Raw genomic sequence first — 18,321 nt, forward strand, 5'->3', positions numbered from 1 at the left:
GACAAATTTGAGACCAAATTATGATAATTGGTCAGCTTTAGTTATAAATTTCTTGGCTGCTCTCCATAGGAAGGGGGGTGTTGGCCTTCTGCAGAGAGACCACTGCTTCCCCCCATAGAGATCAATGGGGGGCTTTGCTGCAACATGCTGGCAGGACACAGGCTTTTCTATGGAGGCTGTGAGTGCTTTGTAAGCCCTTGTTCACATTGAAACGTGGCTTTGAAATTGTGCGTCTTCATCTGAAATCTCACGATTTCAAAGTCGCATGTCAGTGCTGACTTCAGGTGTGACTCGAAAGACATCTGTGCAGCTTCATGCGCAGATTACTGTTGAAGTCGCACTCAATTGCGAAAAATAGTGCAGGAACTACTTTTGCAAATCGGTGCGGCGCCGCAACGACGGCATTGCACCGATTGGAACTGTGTCATTGCCGGCAATAGGGCTGCGACTTGTCCTGCGATTTGACTTGTTGCTCCAATGTGAAGCTGGGCTAAGGTTCACATTGGGGCGGATTTGAAATCGTTCAGCTGATTTCGCAAGATTTCAAACCGGCAATGCAGTCTGACTTTGGAGGCGATTTGACAGAGATCTGTGCGGGTTCCTGCACAGATGTCTATTCAAATCGCCACCCCAAAGTCGCCAAAAGTAGCACAGGAACTACTTTTGGGAATGACAGTGCCATTGCTGGCAATAGCCGCCGATTTGACGTGTCAAATCACATGCCAAATCGGCCCAATGTGAACATGGGCTTAAAGCGGAGTTACACCCAAAAATGGAACTTTCCGCTTTAAGGGAAGGTGACCCCTGACATGCCACATTTGGCATGTCAATTTTTTGGAGGGGAGCGGAAACCCTCTTTTTAGAGGCACCCAACTTCCACTTCCTCCTGGCGCACTGCTGCGCTGGAATCAAGTTCACCTCTCCCCCCTCCCTCTCGGCAATCATCTGGGACACGTCACAATACACCTTGAACGGAGTTAGCTGATTTAAGGCTACTGCTCCAATGCAAAAACCTGGTGACAACCCATATGCGTTTTTCTCACATTTTTGCCGCGTTTCCAATGCAAAAAAACATTTTTGATGATATATATATATATATATATATATATATATATATAATAGTTTTTATTTTTATCAACAATAATACATATAATTATGTTTTAGTTTGTTATTAATAATCATAATTTACGTAACTGCCCAATGCTAGCATTCTGGCCTCAACTCCCTCTGCATGCCTCATGCCGTCGTTTGTCTTGGGCAAGTGTTGGGAGCAGGAAACAAGCGCTCGCTAACAAGCTAAACATCTCTTATCCATTCGTCGAGATGAAAGGGGATGTGGTCTGTCATTGCAACCAGCAATATGGGGCATCTAGAAAAAAAAGGGGACAAAGTACTACATGTAATTTTGGTCCATCTGGAACTCTATCTGTATTTGCATTTTGTATTTGTATAAGTTTTAAGTAGTATCACTTTTTCAGTCTACACGTTGGCAACCAGGGATTTCCTAACATGATAGGGATTTCCTCTTCCTTCCTGTTGTGGCTATGGGACAGGAAGTGTAGGGACGGCTCCCCAATAGGACACAGATGACAAAAAACCTGACAGGGGTTATATCTAGTAGTGTCCAGAGGACACTGCTGACCACAGATTGAAGTGAAGAGCCAATCAGCAGCTCTAAGGCCCCTTTCACACTGGGGTGCTTTGCAGGCGCTACAGCGCTAAAAATAGCACCAGCAAAGCGCCCTGAAACAGCTTTCAGACTGGAGCGGTGCGCTTGCAGAACGTTAAAAAAAGTCCTGCAGGCTGCATCTTTGGAGTGCTGTAGGAGTGGTGTATTTACCGCTCCTAAAGCGCCCCTTCCCATTGAAAACAATAGGGCAGCGCTACATACCCGCCGGCAAAGCTCTGCTGCAGCGGCGCTTTGCGGGCTGTTTTAACCCTTTTTCGGTCCCTAGCGGGGGTAAAAAACCACCCCGCTAGTAGCTGAATAGTGCCGCTAAAACGACGGTAAAGCGCCGCTAAATATGGTGCTGCTTTACTGCCAACGCCCGCAACGCTCCAGTGTGAAAGTAGCCTCAACCATGCGATCAGCTGTGTCCAATCACAGCTGATCACAGATGTAAACAGAAGTCAGTTATCGGCATTCCATTCCTCATGCTGACAGCATGAGGAGAAGAGAGCCAATAATCAGCTGTAAACTGACTATCGGTGTCCTGATTACCAGTGTCGCCCACCTGTACCGCCCATCATTGTAGCCTAGCAGTGCCCCTCCTCAGCACACATCAGTGAAGGACAAAAAATTACCGGCTTGCAAAATGGTTTTGTTTTTTGTTTTTTTCTTCAAAACTTTCGGTCTTTATTCGTTTATTTAGCAAAAACTAAAAAGCCCAGCTTCCCGCCCGCCCAACGTCATATGACGTTGTCGGGTTTGAGCGGTGGTATCTTAATGATGCCTGCAGTTACAGGTCTCATTCAGATATCATCATCTTTTTTTCAGCCAGCGATTCTGTGCACCGTAAGAACAATCATAGCCGCTGTTCAGCCGCTTGATTGTTCTTATAGGCGGCGGAAGGGGACGTCTCCCCCCGCCCTCTGGTGCTTCTCCCAGAGAAGGAACCGATCGGCGGCGGATGTTGACTTTAGAGATGTCCAGCAGGCCAGATGGTCTCCGAAGTCTCTATGATCGTTCGGTGGCCGGGCGCGATGTTATGATGTCACGCTCGGCCTCTGCATTTGAAAAAATGCCACCGCCTCCTCCTTCCTTCCTCTCTCCCTCCCTCCTTCCTATCTCCCTCCTCCTCCCCTATCCTCTCCCCCTCTCCTCTCCCCTCCCTCCTCCTCCCTCCTTATCCCTCCTCCTCCTTCCCTCCCCTCTCCTTTCCCCTCCCTCCTCCCTCCCTCCCTCCCTCCCCTCTCTCCCTCTCTCCCTCCCCTCTCTCCCTCTCTCCTTCCTCTCTCTCTCTCTCTCTCTCTCTCCTCTCTCCCTCCTCCCTCCTCTTCCCCTCTCCTCTCTCTCCTCTCTCCTCCCTCCTCCCTCCTCCTTCCCTCCCCTCCCTCCTTCCTCTCTCTCTCCTTCCTCTCTCTCTCCTTCCTCCCTCTCTCCTTCCTCTCTCCCTCCTCACTCCTCCTCCCTCCTGCTCCCCTCTCCTCTCTCTCCTCTCTCCTCCCTCCTCTCTCCTTCCTCCTCCTCCTTATTAACCCCAGATATCAATGTAAAGAGGACCTGTCATGCACTATTCCTATTACAAGGGATGTTTACATTCCTTGTAATAGGAATAAAAGTGATAAAAAAAATTGTATATAAAAGCATCAAACTAGAAAAATAAAGTGAAATTAACAATAAAAAAATATTAAAGTAAAGTGCGCCTCTTCCCGCCTGTTTGCTTGCAGAAGCAAACGCATATGTAAGTTGTGCCCACATGTTAACTGCTTTCAAACCACACATGTGAGGTATCACCACGAACGTTGGTGCGAGAGCAATAATTCTAGCACTAGACCTCCGCTGAATCTCAAAACATGTAACCTGTAAAAAAAAATGTAAAGCGTCGCCTATGGGGATTTTTAGGTACCGAAGTTTGGCGCCATTCCACGAGCATATGCAATTTTTGAAGCGTGACATGTCGGGTATCTATGTCAGATTTGGCCAGGTAAGCCAGTGGTTAAATAGCACTAAAAAGCTCTATTTGTGTGAAAATGCTAAAAAGAGTCATATGGGTACAGTGTTGCATAACCGCGCAATTCTCCTTCAAAGTGTGACACCGCTGAAAGCTGAAAATTGGCCCGGGCAGGATGGGGTAAAAGTGGCCAATAGGCAAGGGGTTAACATAAATCAGCAAATGGTAGTGCAGAAACCTTTTTCAGTTGCTGCGGCTTGAGTTGCGGCAATTTTAAAGGGTTCCAGTGCCGACAATGGGCTGCGACTTGTCATGAGATTTGGAACTGTAAAATCGCATGACAGATCACACCGGCGTGAATGGTGGGGCTTAGGAACATTTGTTCGTGGGGTTCCGATCGACTTTTTTTTTTTTTCAACCACAGTGACGAACATTTTAAAGGAACAAGATGGAAAATGTTTTTCAGACTTCTAACAGCAAATGTTGCTTTTCATTCGGTAAAGTCTGTTTGTTCCTAAATCAAATGATAAAAGCATAGGGAATTTTGAAGGACTTTTGAGGACCACTGTCAAGCCATTGAATTTATGGAGAATGATCGTAGGAGTTTTTGTTCTAAAATCTAGTGGTGTATAGCCAGCATTCTGAGCATTGTTGTTCATCTGTAAAGGGCTTCAGATTTCAGAACCAGATGTAGTCCCTATTTGCAGCCAGAAATAAGAACCATGGTCGTTTTATCTTCCAATTCGTTTTCTTATGGAAGGAAGCGTCACAGAGCACAGAGCCGCCTGCCCTATCATCCAATGAGCAGAGAAGCCTTGTCCATTGTGCCGTATAGTGAAAGCTCTTCCGTTATCTTCCGAGCCACACTCCCGACCCGTCATGGTTAGTCACACAGATCAGATTTGATGGAAGAAATCGCAGGAAGAGGGTGGGTGCCCATTCAGATGTATTCAGTGTACGAGCGCATGCAAGATGGGAAAAATCCTTTTTTTAGATCAATTATTTTAATGGGAAACATTCCCTGCTGTCACACCTGGTTTTAATTCCTACATTGCAGAAAACAATCGGGGAGATTTACTAAAACTGGAGCACACAGAATCTGGTACAGCCGTGCAAAGTAACAATCTAGACCTGTGCAGAATGGAAAAATGTGTTCAAATCTGATGTGTTGAATGTGTTCCATTCAAAATCTAATTTATTCTATTCGACTTTTGGAAGATGGTTATATTCATTCTATTCTATTGTTTTTCTATTCTATTTTTTAATTTTTTATTCAGTTTTCTTTTTTATTATGTTCTATTCTTTTCTATTTGATTAGAAATTCAAATGTATTCTATTCTAAATTAGAATTTTGTAAAATTGTTATATTAAATTCTTCTATTCTATTTAAAATTTGAATTTCAGAAGATGGTTATATTCCTTCTATTTTTTATTCTATTCCTTTATTTTTTATTATGTTCTTTTATTCACTATTCAATTTTTTTCTGTTCTACTCTATTCTTTTATGTTCTATTCTGTCCTTTTTTTTCTATTTTCTATTTTATTTTGTGTTCTGTTTTACTCTTATAATCTCTTCTAATCTATTCATTTAATTTCTATTCTATTTTATTCTCTTCGGAAATTTGAATTTGAATAGAAAACTATTCGAATGTCACCTGAAATTTTTGATCCGTTATTTCGGATTTGTTTAAATTTGTTACTATTGTAATTTGGAAATTCAGATACATCTGCATTTCCGAATAATAAAAAATTTGTCCGATTTTAAATTCCGAGCACAACAAACCACATATATCTAAACCACTCAGCTTCTAGGTTTTATTGCCAGAGCCTAATTGAACAAGCTGAAGTTAGAAGCTGATTGTTTACTGTGCACTGCTTCACCAGACTCTGTGTGCTCCAGTTTTTTGTAAATCTCCCCCAAAGTGAATCCATTTTTCTGAAATCCTAAAATGAAATTTTGGGTTCTCTGGGCTTGGTCTTATCCTACACTTAGGCATGGCGAGTTAGTATTTGTTGAAATGGAAATTAACCAGTTAACCACTTCCCACCCTCCCTATAGCGGATTGACGTCAGGGAAGTGGTTCAGTTATCCTGACTGAGCGTCATATGACGTCCAGCAGGATAACATGCCGCCGCGCGCCCGCGGGGGCACGCATCGCGGCGATCGGTGGATTGATGTGTCAGTATGACACACCTCTACACGGCGGAGGCTCTTTACCACATGATCAGCCATGTCCAATCACGGCTGATCACGCTGTCAATAGGAAGAGCCGTTGATCGGCTCTTCCTCACTCGCGTCTGACAGACGCGAGTAGAGGAGAGCCGATCGGTGGCTCTCCTGGCAGGGGGGGTCTGTGCTGATTGTTTATCAGCGCAGCCCCCCCCTCAGATCACCACACTGGACCACCAGGGATCGCCACTAGGACCACCAGGGAAGGGGCAACATGTGGATGGCCAGGTATGTACCCCATGGCCATCCACATGTGCCCAGTGTGCCCAATCTGTGCCAATCAGTGCCCACAAATGGGCACTGATTGGCACCATTATGTTGCAGTGATGCCCAGCAATGCCACCCTTAGGGGCATCACTGCAAACAACCAGTGTCATCAGTGCCACCCATCAGTGTCCATCGGTGCCACCTGTCAGTGCCCATCCGTGCCCATCAGTGCCCACCTATCAGTGCCCATCCGTGCACATATGTGCCAACTATCAGTGCCACCCATAAGTAACCATCAATGCCACCTATGAGTGCCCATCAATGCCACCTATGAGTGCCCATCGGTGCCGCCTATGAGTGCCCATCGGTGCCACCTATCAGTGCCCATCAGTGCCGCCTATCAGTGCCCGTCATCAGTGCCTGTCAGTGCCACCTCATCAGTGCCACCTCATCGTTGCCCATCAGTGCCGCCGTATCAGTGCCCGTCAGTGCAGCCATATCAGTGCCTGTCATTGAAGAAGAAAACGTAATTATTTACAAAAAGTTTTAACAGAAACAAAGAAAAACTTGTTTTTTTTCTAAATTTTCGGTCTTTTTTTATTTGTTGCGCAAAAAATAAAAACCGCAGAGGTGATCAAATACCACCAAAAGAAAGCTCTATTTGATAAAAAAATGATAAAAAAATCTCTAAATGATAAAAAAATTGTTTGGGTACAGTGTAGCATGACTGTGCAATTGTCATTCAAATTGCGACAGCGCTGAAAGCTGAAAATTGGCCTGGGCAGGAAGGTGTCTAAGTGCCTGGTATTGAAGTGGCTAATGATCGCCCTATAGCAGATTTACTGCTACAGGGCGATCCACTTGTGCAGAATCACATATATATATATATATATATATATATATATATATATATATATATATATATATATATATATATATATATAATATATATATATATATATATATAATAACTCACAGCAGAAGCTGATCTGCGGGTGCCGGGCACTGAAGGACCACCGACACCTGCCGATTGTCAGGCAGAGACACAGAATGGAGATCTGCCTATGTAAACAAGGCAGATCTTCATTCTGCCAGGGGGGAAAAGATCTCCATTCTGCAAAGCAGGGAATAAAAATCCATCACTTCCCTTAGAAAAAGCAGCACACCCAATACAGTAAAACACTGGCTAGGCACAGTTAACCCTTTGATCGCACTAGATGTTTAACCCCTTCCCAGCCAGTACCATTAGTACAGTGACGGTGTAAATTTTTAGCACTGATCACTGAATTAGTGTCACTGGTTCCCACAGTGTGTCAAAAGTGTCAGTTTCCAACTGCTGCAATATCGCAGACCCATAGCTGATCGCCGCCATTACTAGACTAAAAAAAAAAAAAATTAATAAAAATTCCAGTATATATCCCATAGTTTGTAGACGCTGTAACTTTTGTGAAAACCCATCAATATACGCTTACTGGGATATTTTTACCAAAAATAGAAAATTTTGATTTTTTTTTTTTTTTATTGGATATGTTTTATAGCAGAAAGTAAAAAAATATTGTATATCTCCTATATATCTTTTTTTGTTTATAGCGCAAAAAATAAAAACTGCAGTGGTGATCAAATACCACCAAAAAAAGCTATATTTGTGGGAAAAAATATATAATTTTTTTTTGGGTACAGTGTTTTGGTGCCGGATCAAAAAAAAATGCCTGGTCATAAAGGGGGATAAATCTTCTGGAGGTCAAGTTAATCAAGTAAATGCGTGCATTCGTACATACGTACATTCGTAAATTTGTGCATTCGTAAATGCGTACAATCGTGAATTCGTAAATTTGGAAATCTTAAATAATAATTAACTAATAATAACTTAACTATTACTAACTATTAAGTTATAGGTATTGTAATTTCCTTTCAAATTTGGCTGTTAGTGAACGTAACACATACAAATTTATCCGAAGTTACGAATTATCCGAAATAACAAATGGCGTATCCAAATGAATGGAACGTAATGAATTAATAATAATAAATAATAATAATAAAAACGTTTTATTATTATGTATTATTAATTTGTTCTGTTCCGTCTGTTTAGATGCAGCATTCGTTATTTCGGATAATTCGTAACTTCGGATAAATTCGTATTTGTTACGTTCACTAACAGACAAATTTGAAAGGAAATTACAATACCTATAATTTAATAGTTAGTTACTATTTCCGATTTTCGGGTTTTTGGATTTTCAAATTTCGAATTTACAAATTTCCGAATTTTCTAATTTACAAATGTACGAATATACGAATTTTCTAATTTCCGAATTTATATATTTACGAATGTATGAATTTAAAAATGTACGAATTTCCTAATGTACAAATTTATGAATTTACGAATATACAAATGTGCGAATGTACGAATTTATGAATGTACGAATTGCGATCATATCGAATGACCCGAAAAACGAAAAGAAAAATAAACAAATGAAACGAAAACACATTTTTTGGCAGTGCACATGTCTAGTGTGCTCCTGGTTTTTGCTAAAAATACACAAAAATAATTATTGGTGGATGCAAAAACACAATTCATAGTAAATCTAAAAGCTAAAACTGTATTGGTTAATAAATAAAGCTCTGTGTGTGAATTTGTGTTGAGGTGTGTATATGGGGCTGAAGCGGTGTGCAGTCAGCCTATGCTACACTATGGGGACAGAGCAGATGTACAAACAGTCGCAGGTTGGAATTTGACAGGTGTGTGGGTGCAGGTGTATGACCCCAAACGGTGTGCATTCAAGGCCACTCACCCACACCAGTCCTATTGGGGCTGTGCTTGTACAAACAATGATTTCTGATCCTGCAGTATCTGGAGGTATCTGCCCCATTCCACTCTGCAGGATTAAAGATTCCCATTGATGGGTGCTTATTGGTAATCATTGTGGTTCCTTTTGGTTTACCATAACCTTTTGGCTTATATATTCTTGCCTTAATACTCTTAACATACAAAGTGATTACAGCCCCCTTTGTTTCCATGCCGGTTAGTAGGTTTCTTTTGCTGTGTCATAAAGGCCCCATGCTGGCCTACAGTACATATAGTATGAATATATAGAGCAGGGCTTGACAAATTTGCTTGGAATCTAGGAGCCAGCTAAAAAAGTTAGGAGCCAGGTTTTTTTTTTTTTTTTTTTAAACGACCGACAATGGTTAATTTTTATATTGAAAATAAAGCTATCTTAAATTTACACAGAGACGACTAGAACGAATGTGACTGCTTTTATTTCCTGCCATGCAGGGACACAAGACCGCCATATCCCCGCTAAGGGTCCAATCAGGTCCGCCTGAAAAACTGACAGGCGAACCTGATCAGACAGCCCGTGTGAAAGGGGCCAAGCAGGGAGATGACAAATAATAAATTCATTTTAATTAACCACTTCCTTCCCGCAGGACGACTATATACGTCCTGTCTTTGAAGAGAAATACCGTTGTTATGGTAGCAGCTAGCTACCATAACCCCAGTATCTTCTTCAAGAGCCGGCGGTTCTCTTTCAGATAAAAGTGGTCTCTGTAGTAGATTCGCAGCGAGATCACTTTTATCGGCGGCAGGCATTTTTTTTTTTTCTTTTTTAATGCATTTTAGTGTAAATATGAGATCTGAGGTCTTTTTGACCCCAGATCTCATATTTAAGAGGTCCTGTCATGCTTTTTTTCTATTACAAGTGATTTTTACATTCCTTGTAATAGGAATAAAAGTGACCTTTCTTTTTTTTCTAAAAGAACAGTGAAAAAATAAACGTTAAAATGAAAAAATAATAATAAAAAAAAAAAAAATTAAATGTGCCCCATCCCTTGTAATAGAAATAAAAGTGACACTTTTATTTTTACACTGTTTAAAAAAAAAAAAAAATAAATAAAAAGTAAAATATATAAGAGAAAAAATAATTTTTTTTAAACGCGCCCCGTCCCGCCGAGCTCGCTTGCAGAAGCGAACGCATATGCGAGTAGCGCCCGCATATGAAAGCGGTGTTCAAACCACACATGTGAGGTATCGCCACGATCGTTAGAGCGAGAGCAATAATTCTAGTCCTAGACCTCCTCTGTAACTCAAAACATGCAACCTGTAGAATTTTTTAAACGTCGCCTATGGAGATTTTAAAGGGTAAACGTTTGTCGCCATTCCACGAGCGGACGAAATTTTGAAGCGTGACATGTTGGGAATCAATTTACTCGGCGTAACATTATCTTTCACAATATAAAAAAAATTGGGCTAACTTTACTGTTTTCTTATTTTTTAATTAAAAAAAGTATTTTTTCCCAAAAAAGTGCGCTTGTAAGTCCGCTGCGCAAATACGGTGTGACAGAAAGTATTGCAATGACCGCCATTTTATTCTCTAGGGTGTTAGAATAAAAAATATATATAATGTTTTGGGGTTCTAAGTAAAGGGAAGGAGATGAGCAGGCAGTGAAAACAGGTAGGGAAAGCTCCATTAGCATTGGTGGATGTCTTGTCATACCAACGGCCACCACCAGAGGGCACCCGATTGCAGAAGGAACCATAGGACTGCAGTAGGCCGCAAAGCCGGGGCCTCAATTACCGGCGCGGCCCAACGCGATCGCGCCGGGAGGGGGGGGGGGGGTGTCGAACGGACACAGGATACCCCAGCTGTGCCGCCCCAGGCGCCAGGTCGCTAATTCTAGTCGCAAATGCGACCTGGCGCCCGGGGTTTGTCGAGCCCTGATATAGAGAATGGAGTGTATTTGAAGCATGCTATAATTTAAGAGTCTCTAAACATTGAAAAAAAGCAAAGAGACAATTTACTGTCCTTCAGACTTTAGGGGGTCTGGACTGTGGCCACTGGGTAGAAAATACCCCAACGTCAGTAGGAGTGAACAATGTCTTAGACTTTGTGTTCGGTTGGAGTAAAAAAAGATTATGTGGTCAGTAGGAGGAGGAATAGTGCCCTTTTGTCGGTGTCAGTGGAAGGCATAGTGCCCCACCATTGGTGTCGGTGGACGGAATGGTGCCCCATCGTTGGCGTTGGTGGGAGGAGTGGTGCCCCATTGTTGGCGCCAGTGGGAGGAATGGTGCCCCATCGGCGTCGGTGGGAGGAATGGTGACCCATCGTTGGCGTTCGATGGGAGGAATGGTGCTCCATCATTGGCATCGGTAGAAGGAATGATGCCCCATCGTTGGTGTCGGTGGGAGGGATGGTGCCCCATCGTTGGCGTCGGTGGGAGGAATGGTGCCTCATCGTTGGCGTCGGTGGGAGGAATGGTGTCTCGTCATTTGTCAGTGTGAGAAAGTGCCCTAAATCAGTCGGAGGAACAGTTCCCTAAAAAAGGGTCATTTGGCACATTGGCCACAGTTTGGAGACCACTGATATAAATTATATGTAGGTAACGAGATGGGACAAGCCAACGTGCAACACTATTTTCATCTTTGGTTGCACCCTTTTTGACTGTAGAATCAATCTACTAAAGCAGCATTGTCTTCACTGTACGACTGCCAATTTTTGGAACCCCACAGAACCAATTTTAGGGCAAGGCTTTATAAAGAGCCCTGCAGTCCCAAAAGTTTGGCCATTGTAAGATGATGAAAATGATCAAGAATAATCAAGTGACACTGGTATTTGGCATAAGTTGGAGCAGTTTGTCACAGCTGGGGATGGAGAGGGCTTTGAACCATGAACTTGCAGACGACTTAAGCAACCTAGTAGTAGATTAAATTTAAACCCAAAATGTAATATATTGGAGCTTACTGGTCCTTAGATTCAACTACATACATTTTTTTTCAGGCTTATTTTCCTTTATTTTCACCTGGTAATCTGCAACAATAACACTTCCCCACTGGATGGGTACATCACTCCCCACTGTATTTATGGAGGGAGTCATTGGTACCGTGATATGGACTGCAAACCTGTCCGTATCTCCAGGGGAGGGGTCATGCAATTAAATTTACAGAACATGTCTAGGGAGGTAGATATTCTGCAGCTCACAGGAGAGAGATAATCTGTTTTGGTTGGACCATTCATTGGCTGGACTTGGCCAACGTGGGTAGAAAATACCAATAATTAAAGCAACACAAGTCCTAACCCTTGCTCATTACATCCAGAAGAAAAATGCCTTGGCTGGAGTTCCACGGAAATGTTGTCTTAATTGCACATTTGTCTTTTCCAGATATCCAGTCCAGATGAAGGTTTTGAGGGCAAAACCTTGTATGAAAGCTGGCTCAAAAAAGATCCTTCGATACAGAGTGCAGAGCTGCCAAGGTAAAGTGCCATGGTCATTAGCATAATACAGTGCCTTGAAAAAGTATTCATGCCCCTTGAAATTTTCCACATTTTGTCATGTTACAACCAAAAACATAAATGTTTTTATTAAGTTTTAATTTTTATTGCGATTTTATGTGATCGTCCAACACAAAGTGGTACAATGATAAATGGTTTTCAATTCGTTTTTATAAATATCGGAAAAGTGTGGCGTGCATTTCTATTCAGCCCCCCTGAGTCAATACTTTGTAGAGCCACCTTTTGCTACAATTACAGCTGCAAGTCTTTTTGGAGATGTCTCTACCAGCTTTGCACATCTAGAGTGAAATTTTTGCCCATTCTTTGCAGAATAGCTCAAGCTCTGTCAGATTGGATGGAGAGCGTCTGTGAACAGCAATTTTCAGGTCTTGCCACAGATTCTCAATCGGATTTTCGACTGGGTCATTTTAACACATGAATATGCTTTGATCTAAGCTTTGAAGCTCTGGCTGTATGTTTAGGGTTGTTGTCCTGCTGGAAGGTGAACCTCCGTCCCAGTCTCAAGTCTTTTGCAGACTCTAACAGGTTTTATTCTAAGATCGCCTGTATTTGGCTCCATCCATCTTCCCATCAACTCTGACCAGCTTCCCTGTCCCTGCTGAAGAAAAGCGTCCCCACAACTTGATGCTGCCACCACTATGTTTCACTTTGGGGATGGTGTGTTCAGGATGATGTGCAGTGTTAGTTTTCCACCACACATAGCGTTTTGCTTTTAGGCCAAAAAGCACCTTCCACATGTTTGCACGGGACTTCTTATGGTTTTCTTTCAACAATGGCTTTCTTCTGACACTCCTCCATAAAGGGCAGATTTGTAGAGTGCACAACTAATAGTTGTCCTGTGGACAGATTCTCCCACCTGAGCTGTGGATCTCTGCAGCTCCTCCATAGTTACCATGGGCCTCTTGGCTCTTCTCTGATGAATGCTCTCCTTGCCCGACCTGTCAGTTTAAGTGGACGGCCATGTCTGCAGGTTTGCAGTTGTGCCATACTCTTTCCATTTTCAGATGATGGATTGAACAGTGCTCCGTGAGATGTTCAAAGCTTGGGATATTTTTTTTTTTAACCTAACCCTGCTTTAAACTTCTTCACAACTTTATCCCTGACCTGTCTGGTGTGTTCCTTGACCTTCATGATGCTGTTTGTTCACTAAGGTCCTTTGACAAACCTTTGAGGGCTTCAAAGAACAGCTGTATTTATACAGAGATTGAATTACACACAGATGAACTCTATTTACTTATTAGGTGACTTCTGAAGGCAATTGGTTTCACTAGATTTTAGTTAGGGGTATCAAAGTAAAGGAGGCTGAATACAAATGCACGCCACACTTTTCAGATATTTATTTGTAAAAAAATGTGAAAACCATTTATCATTTTCCTTCCACTTCACAATTATGTGCCACTTTGTGTTGGTCTATCACATAAAAGCCCAATAAAATACATTTACGCTTTTGGTTGTAACATAACAAAATGTGGACTTCAATGAATTTCAAGGGGTATGAATACTTTTTTCAAGGCACTGTAAATCTTCCAGAGGTCAGGTGGTGGTGGTTGTTGAGATATTGAGATTGTGTGTGTATGTGTATATATATATATATATATATATATATATATATAAAATTATATATATATTTTTTTTTTTCGTATTTTGATATGTCAACTTTTCTTTTGCGTTGTCTGTTGCTGGACGTTTTTTTGTTTAAAAAAAACAAAGGGCGGGAGGGTGCGGAGTTGTTCCCTCGTGAAAAATGTACAGACTGAGTGACCAGTAAGTCATGGGACTTGATGTGACACAGAAGTCCCCTTCCTTTCTACTTTTCCTGCCAATAACCTGCCACCAAAAATAACACCACCTCACCACCCCACTTTGTTTGCCATTCATTTAACCCTATTTGAAGCTAACATACTATCCCGAAGGATCCGTCTCCAGTCATGATGCCTTACTGTGTTTATAACACAGGGCATTGCTTTACTCCCTGTGTAGTCTACCTGGGTTGTAGAATTCTTGCAGGGGCAATTGCTAGGGGGAAGGGGGATCAACAGGGTGCCCTATGTCAGTGCCCATTTCCCTAGGCACGTCCCCATGACTCAAAAAGGAAGTTCTGGACAGCCGCACTCCGGAATATAGCATTATTAGTAAAAAGTCCAACAGATACAAGCCACAGCAAAAAAAATTGGATAAACACGCTGACGCGTTTCACACTTAGAGCACTAACAGTACTTAGTCATAGTTGCCATGTCCCCATGACTACATCTACAAAAAGCCCTTTCACTACTAGGGATGCAACGGATCAAAAAACTCATGGTTCGGATCGTTCCTCGGATCAGGAGTCACGGTTCGGATCAAAAAAAAAAAAAAAACTCCCCCACTGTAATATCCACAATCTCCCTATTGGCAGGGTGTGGCAGAGTATTGGCAGGGTATATTGGCAGGGTATATTGGCAGGGTATATTGGCGGGTATATTGGCGGGTATATTGGCAAGGTATATTGGCAAGGTATATTGGCAGGGTATTGTCAGACTATTGGCAGGGTATGGAAGAGTATTGCAGCAGGGCATTGCAGCAGGGCATTGCAGAGTATTGCAGCAGGGCATTGCAGAGTATTGGCAGGGTATTGCTGACATCCGATCTCTCCCCTTCATTGTACAGATCAGTACACAGAGGGGAGAGAGGAACCGGTGTCATGACATGACGCCGGTTTGTTACAAGTGATCGCTCCGTCGATCACGTGCTAAACGACCGCCGGGTGTACCAAGATGGCCGCCGCTCCGGAGCTAGGCCGAAGCTGCGGCCTTTCCTATGGCCGAGGCCACAGAGCGCTCCGCGGATCGCGGGTGTCCCGATCCGTGGAGGTTGATCCGTACAGGTCACGGATCGATGACGATCCGTTGCACCCCTATTCACTACTCAGTGTAGCGAAAGACCTCTGGGAATAAAGGTGGCAGCATCATTGTTTTAGTTGGAAAAAAATCCATATACAGTATGCTGTGTATATATACAGCATACTGTATATGGATACTGTGGAGGACCAGGGGAGAACAGAGATGGCAGAGGTCCTGTGTTGTGAGCTCAGTACAGGAAAATAGGAGCTGGATTTTTGGCAGATTCAGAGGTACTGTATTTGCAGAATTTCTAAAATAAAAAACAACGGAAAATGCAAGTTTTGTAGAGATATACTGTATACAGGGCCGAGACAAGGGGTGGGCAAAAGGGATGGCTGCCCTGGGCGCAGCGTGTATTGTAGGGATGGGGGGCGCCAAGTTCCTTCTACTGTAAGGCTGACAGGAGTAGTGACAGCGGCATCACTACTTCTGCCAGCCCTGCACTGGAAACGCCAAGGATAGAGCTGGAAAGAGGTGCGGGCTGTGCTCTCTTCCCCTTTTCCTCCAAGGCTTGCACATAATAAAGGGGGGGGGGGCAATTTAGCCACTTTGCCCCGGGCACAGGATGATCTTGTCCCAGCACTGACTGCATATGTGTGTTTGTACCCAGACAGACTTTTAAATTGCTGCTGTAGTTCAGTAGAGTGAACTTGTACAGAATGTTCTGTAAGCAGTGCATATTATGAGCTGTTGTCTCCTAGCTGCCACATTCTGCTTCTTTCATTTAATATTACGCTCTTATTTTTTGTTTCCTTCTGTGCAGGATAAACAAGCTTGGCTCCGGCAGTGACTTTGAGGCATATTTCCAGCGTTTAGGGATTGCATCTGCAAGAGCACGCTACACAAAAAATAGGGTGAGCTGGCTGTGAGATGCATACGTTTGTAGGGGACCTGTTTTATGGTGCAGACAACCACAGAGGGTGCAACTATTTCTCAGCTTCCAGAACGTATGTATATGTAAACCCTCACCTTGTGAAACAACCCATTCAGATTAAAATAGATATGAAAGACAAAACATTTGTGTATAGATATAAAATGGACATAGACCTCTCCCCCCCCCCCCTCTTTTTTTTTAAGTGATCATATGCCCTCTGTTCTCAGCTGCATAAGAAGTTCAGGGAGCTGGGGGAGGAGAAACTGCAGTGCACAGAACTTCCCAGTGACAGGCTTTGCAGGGAGAAGGTGGGGGTGGTGTCAGCAGAGGGATTGGCAGGAAAACCAGGGATTTCACACAAAGGAAGCAATACAAAGAACAGGATACTGTTTCATATGGGTTCAAAGTACAGCAGGCACATATCGGGAATATGTAATGTCGGGTTTTCATATTCTTTCATGGGGCCCTGGATCATGTCTTGGGCCCTGTTCTGGAGTACTGCAATGACACACAGCAAGCCTTACAATTCCCCCCCCCCCCCCACAGCACAAAGCAGGTGATTGACAGGCTCAGATGTGCATGTTTCCCTATGAGACTGTGTAGAGGGGGAGGGGTGTCTGTTCCGTCTATTCAGGTCTCAGATTACACTCAGCTCCCTGCTGTGCAGTATATGACCTCAGATCTCCGCCCCCTGCCTTCTATAGCTCAGAAATGCTGTATAAACAGTGCAATTTAAACAGCTGTAGAGAAGAAATCTGCAGATTAACAGGTAAAACTTATGTAGGAGGATTTGTTTAATCTGTGTATCACCTGATGCCACTCACTTCACAGGGTATATGGAAGGGTTTGCAACCAGTTAAACTAATGAGCAGTGCATAGAAACCCATCATTGATTTTTTTTTTTTTTTTTTTTTACTGTTACAGAAAACGGACAAGTACAGCAACTATCCGGTCTACCACACCGTATATGAGACATTTGAGCTGGTGAACCAGTTTTATGATCCAACGTTCAAGAAACAACTCGCAGTAGCCCAGATGAGGGGAAGCCTGGTGTACAAGCTCGCCGACTCCGCCATTCTACCGTTTAATGTCCTGGATTATGGCAAGGAGCTGAAAAATTATGCCGACAGCATCTCTAACTTGGCTAAGCAACAGCAAGAGAAAATGAAGACCTATGGTGTGTCTTTCGGTGAGTAAAGATAATCTAGTAGATGGATACTACATTTGTGCTCCCCAAAAAAGAATGAGGGTAACTTGCCTTGAGGGAATTTCACTTGTCTTAAAGCAAATGTAAAGGTACAAGATTGTGGCAAGATAATATTATGGCAAAAGACTAAGTTGCAATATACTGGAAGTCTCTTTTAGGCCGGGTTCACACTGGTACGACACAACAGTCATACAACTGTGGATCCAACTTTGCCCTGCGACTTGAAGTCTGACTTCAATGAACGGGATCCAACTGATCCCGAACAATATCAGGCCCTTTGAGTCTGGTAAGAATCTTTAGGGGAAACTCCACGCCAAATAAAAAAAAAAAAAGCATAGGGTTCCCCCTCCAAGACCATACCAAAAAACTGCGTGAGGTCCCCCCAAAATCCATACCAGACTCTTATGCAAGCACGCAGCCCGGCAGGTCAGGAAAGGGGGTGGGATAGAGTGAGTGCCCCTCCTGAACCATACCAGGCCACATGCCCTCAACATGGAGGGGGTGGGGTGGGTGCTTTGGGGCAAACAAATGGCCCCTGCCCCCACCTATAACTGCGCCCCCCTACCCCAGAGCACCTTGTCCTCATGTTGATGGGAACGAGGGCCTCTTTCCAACAACCCTTGCCGGTGGTTGTCGGGGTCTGCAGGCGGAGCTTTTCGGAATCTGGAAGCCCCCTTTAACCACTTGCCAACCGACTCACGCCGATATACGTCGGCAGAATGGCATGGGTGCGCAAAACCACGTACCCGGTACGTCACTTCATTGGCAGCTAGCGGGTGCGCACGAGCGGGGCACGCGGACTCTAAATCCGCCGGTGGCCCACGATTGTGGCACAAAAAGGCAGAACGGGGAGATGGCAAGGCATTTCTATGTAACTATGTAACTATGGTCTAGGAGGGGGGACCCTTTTATTTTTTTCAAATTTGGCGTGGAGTTCCCTTTCAAGATCCTCAGAGCATGATGATCCGACTTTGATCCAACTTCAATGATATTCAGTGCCGGTTGGTTCACACTGGGGCGGCT

The 18,321-nt window shown here is 43.4% G+C and overlaps 1 protein-coding gene across 4 annotated transcripts in view; it reads left to right on the forward strand.

Moving 5' to 3' along the window:
* LOC141126913 (N-acetylated-alpha-linked acidic dipeptidase 2-like) overlaps nucleotides 1-18,321 on the forward strand; it is a 160,632-nt gene that overhangs the window by 132,895 nt on the left and 9,416 nt on the right. For all 4 annotated transcript variants that reach the window (XM_073612969.1, XM_073612970.1, XM_073612973.1 and 1 more), the window contains 3 exons: nucleotides 12,208-12,299; nucleotides 15,981-16,071; nucleotides 17,016-17,280. In XM_073612969.1, coding sequence (XP_073469070.1) covers nucleotides 12,208-12,299; nucleotides 15,981-16,071; nucleotides 17,016-17,280 — 448 coding nt within the window. The remainder of the gene's footprint in view (nucleotides 1-12,207; nucleotides 12,300-15,980; nucleotides 16,072-17,015; nucleotides 17,281-18,321) is intronic.

Source organism: Aquarana catesbeiana, linkage group LG02, assembly GCF_042186555.1.
Source record: "Aquarana catesbeiana isolate 2022-GZ linkage group LG02, ASM4218655v1, whole genome shotgun sequence".
Classification (NCBI taxonomy): Eukaryota; Metazoa; Chordata; class Amphibia; order Anura; family Ranidae; genus Aquarana; species Aquarana catesbeiana.